This window comes from Zosterops lateralis (genome assembly GCF_965231275.1).
Source record: "Zosterops lateralis genome assembly, chromosome: 6".
In the NCBI taxonomy this organism is placed as follows: domain Eukaryota; kingdom Metazoa; phylum Chordata; class Aves; order Passeriformes; family Zosteropidae; genus Zosterops; species Zosterops lateralis.
In genome coordinates, this window is record NC_139761.1 from 54,503,808 (window position 1) to 54,507,064 (window position 3,257).

Consider the following 3,257-nt stretch of genomic DNA (forward strand, 5'->3'; position numbering starts at 1 on the left):
ATGCACAAGGGAAAGCACTACGCAGAGCAGGGTTAATACGTGTTAACCTACATCTCGACTTAGTCCGGTCTTTAGAAAAAGACAAAAAAAGGAAGTGATTTATCACCCCTTTTCGTTGCCAAAGGGAACTGCAGTACCGTCCAAAGGCTGGGAGACCCCAGTGTCAGTGGGACTGACGCCTCTTTCCCCCCTGGTGTTTAAATGATCAGCAGCTTTGGTGTCGCGACTTTTTTGCCTGTAAAAGTGCCGGGTGTATTTGTGACGGCCAGTAGAGCCCAGTAGAACCCAGCACAAGCCCCCATCTGACCCTGCAATGCCGAGAACCAGTCCGGGAGATGCTGACCCCGCTCGGGATCGTGAAGAGCTCACCCGGAGCAGCCTTGGACTGCAGCGAGGAGACCGTGGGCAGCCGGAGGGTTAAAAGGCCCGGCAAGAGAAGTTTCGGAGGGAAGCAAGCGGCAGGATTTAAGTAAGGAGCGAGCAACCCCGGCCGCGAATGAAACACAAACGCGCTGTGGGTTTTCTCTTCCACAGATAAAAGTACCGGCGAGCCAGCCTAAATGCTGCCCGCGGACGACTAGTCAGAACAAGTCCAAACTGCAGAGCTCAAATTAAAATGTTTCCTCTGTGTGAGTGCCTCCCGCGCCGGGAGTTTCCTGGCCTGCCCCACTCCTGCTCCTGCTCCTGCTCCCGGGGCGGGCGCTACACCAGGGACTCGCAGACGGGCAGCGAGTCCGAGTCCTGGCTGTGCATGGAGCTCAGCCCCGTGTCCGAGTCCTCGTCGTTGTCGGCGCGGTCCTTGCGCAGCGCCCTGGCCTGCTCCATCCAGGCTGCCCCCGGCCGCCCCCCGCCCGCCGCCCCGCGCGGCTCCGCCGGCGCCTCCGCCACCTCCAGCGTGCCCAGCGTCTCCAGCAGCCGCTGCAGCTCCCGCTCCTTGTCCTCCCACGCCCGCTGCGTGCAGTCCAGGTCGCTCTTGACGGCCTCCAGGTCCGTGCTCAGCTTGAGGCCGATGTAAAGGCTGGTGCTCAGCTGGGTCTTGACCCGCTCGTGCTCCAGCTGCAGCTCGCCCTCGCCGCCGCCGCCGCCGCTCAGCTCCGTGGTGTCGCAGTCCGTGTCGGCCAGCCCGGGCCCCGCCGCCAGCTCCAGCTCCTCCCGCCGCCGCTTCATCCAGCGCTCGTTGAGCTCCTCCTGGATCTCGGCGGCCAGGTGCTCCAGCAGCTCCTCCTGCTGCGCCCGCTGCTCCTGCAGCTGCAGCACCTCCTCGCACTTCCTGGCGTAGTCCTCCTCGGGGCGGCCGGCGGCGGGCTGCCCCGCCTCGGGCTCGCCGCCCGCGCCCACCAGGTAGGTGTCCTGCACGTAGTTGACGCCGTGCCGCTTCATGCGGTCCAGGTGGATCTTGGCCTCGTACCTGTCGATCTCGCGGTCCAGCTCGCGGAGCCGCTGGATCTGCTGTCGGATGGTGTGGTCCTGCGACAGCACCAGGTGCACCAGCGTCTCCATCCTCTCCGCCGACGAGGCCTCCCGGGCCAGCGGCTGCTGCCGCTTCTTGTTGATCTTGGCCAGTTTGCGGAAGGCTTTCCGCACCACCCGCCGCTGCCGCTCCTGCGTGAGCGCCAGGCTGGCCCGGGCCGCCCCCAGGCCGCGGCCGGGGCGCTCCCTGCTCAGCACCACCCGCGCCTCGGCGCTGCGCGGGCCCGCGTTGGGCAGCGAAGCCTCGCTGCGCACCAGCACGAAGCGCACGTTCTCCTGCTCGTCCCCCCACGCCACCCAGAGCCGCAGGATCTTGGTCTTGTTGGGCAGGATCCTCTCGAAGCCGCGCCACTTCTCCACGATGCAGTAGGAGTGCGGCGGCCCCGACAGCATCCCGCCGGCGGGCTCGGGCGGCGCCGGGCGCTGCCGCCGGTGGTGGCTGTCCTCCAGCAGCACCCGCACCACGTCCGAGCAGGTGGTCCGCCGGGACAGCCCGGAGATCAGCTTCTCCTCCTGGCAGATCCACACCGAGATCTTGCGCTCCTCGGGCTCCATCGGGGGCGGCTGCGGGCGGGCGGGCGGCGGGGCCCGCGGGCTCAGCGCTGGCGGGGCGGCCGCTCCATGGGGAGCGCTCGGCGGAGGCGCTGCCCGCCCGGCTCCGGCTCCGGCTTCAGCCTCGGCGCGGCCGGGATGCCTGGCCGTCCCCTCCCCGCCCGCGGCACCCCGCCCGGCCGCTCCACCCCTTCCTGCCCGGTGTGCCGCCGGGGGGGCGGCCCGTGCTCCGGGAACCCCCGGGGTGCGCCCTGCCCGCCGCTCACGGCCCGCACAGATCCGCCGGCCAGGAGGACACTTGGGGCGGGTCCTCCTTCCCCCAGCCCTGCCTGCGCCGCGGACCAGCCAGAGAGCGAGAGAGAGAGCGGCGTCGGGGACCTCGCAAAGTGCCGAGCGAATCCTGGAGCTTCAAAGGGAAAGCCAGAACTAGTGAGGAATTTCCAGTTTTAGTAAATCATCCGCCTGTAATTAGGAAATTCATGTTTGTGAAGCGCTTCGCAGATGAAATATGCAAAGGACGGGGATGTCTAAGTGTTATTAAAATACTAGCTGAGCCAGATTTTAATGGGAGCTTGCCGTGTGCTTTGATGGGAACGGGATCTGTCTCGGAGTGCGGATTAAAACGAGAAGATGTGAAAAATGGTAATAAAACGCAGGGTTGTGGCACTGATTTTCACTGATTGCACCACAGGGTTCACGGACCCAGGCTTTTCTAAACGATGAAAAAAGTGCTATAATGGGCAAAGCCAGAAAACTTTCTCAAACCTGGAGGCTGCTCTGTACCTTCCGAGGGAGTTTTAGAGCCAATAAAATCGGTGTGCCGTGTGGAGAGGGCTTTTGTCTGGGTAAGGTTTGTGTTCCAGGCAGTGGAAGGGAACGGAGCCGTGGCTCTGTAGCCTAAATCCCGTCATTCTGCTGTTAGAAACAGCGGCGCTGGGGCACACCAAACAGCAATCGTGTACCTAATGTCCTCTTTCCCCCTAAAGTAACAGGCTCGGTGCGGGCAGTGCCTGTGCGAGCTTCTCCTGTATTTCCGTGGAAAGACCAGTCCTGGGGAAGAAAACCTGCCCCTGCTCCGGCTGCGTAATTCAGCTAATTACAGAGGTGGTTTGTGACGTGCAGCTCCTGCCCCGTGAGGAAGTGGGCTGGGGGACCACCGGCTGCCAGCATTCCTGCACCTGCAGGTCACAGGGATCACCACACTCCTGCTGCCAACCTCCCTTTTCCTGTATTGC

The 3,257-nt window shown here is 64.1% G+C and overlaps 1 protein-coding gene across 1 annotated transcript; it reads right to left on the reverse strand.

Annotated features, from left to right (window-relative positions):
• Window positions 1-702: 702 nt before the first annotated feature.
• On the reverse strand, window positions 703-2,025 carry RASSF10 (Ras association domain family member 10; the record flags this gene model as incomplete). The annotated part of the gene is made up of 1 exon (XM_083864251.1): window positions 703-2,025. One exon carries the CDS (start codon window positions 2,023-2,025, stop codon window positions 703-705), a length of 1,323 nt encoding a protein of 440 aa, XP_083720377.1.
• Window positions 2,026-3,257: the final 1,232 nt, after the last annotated feature.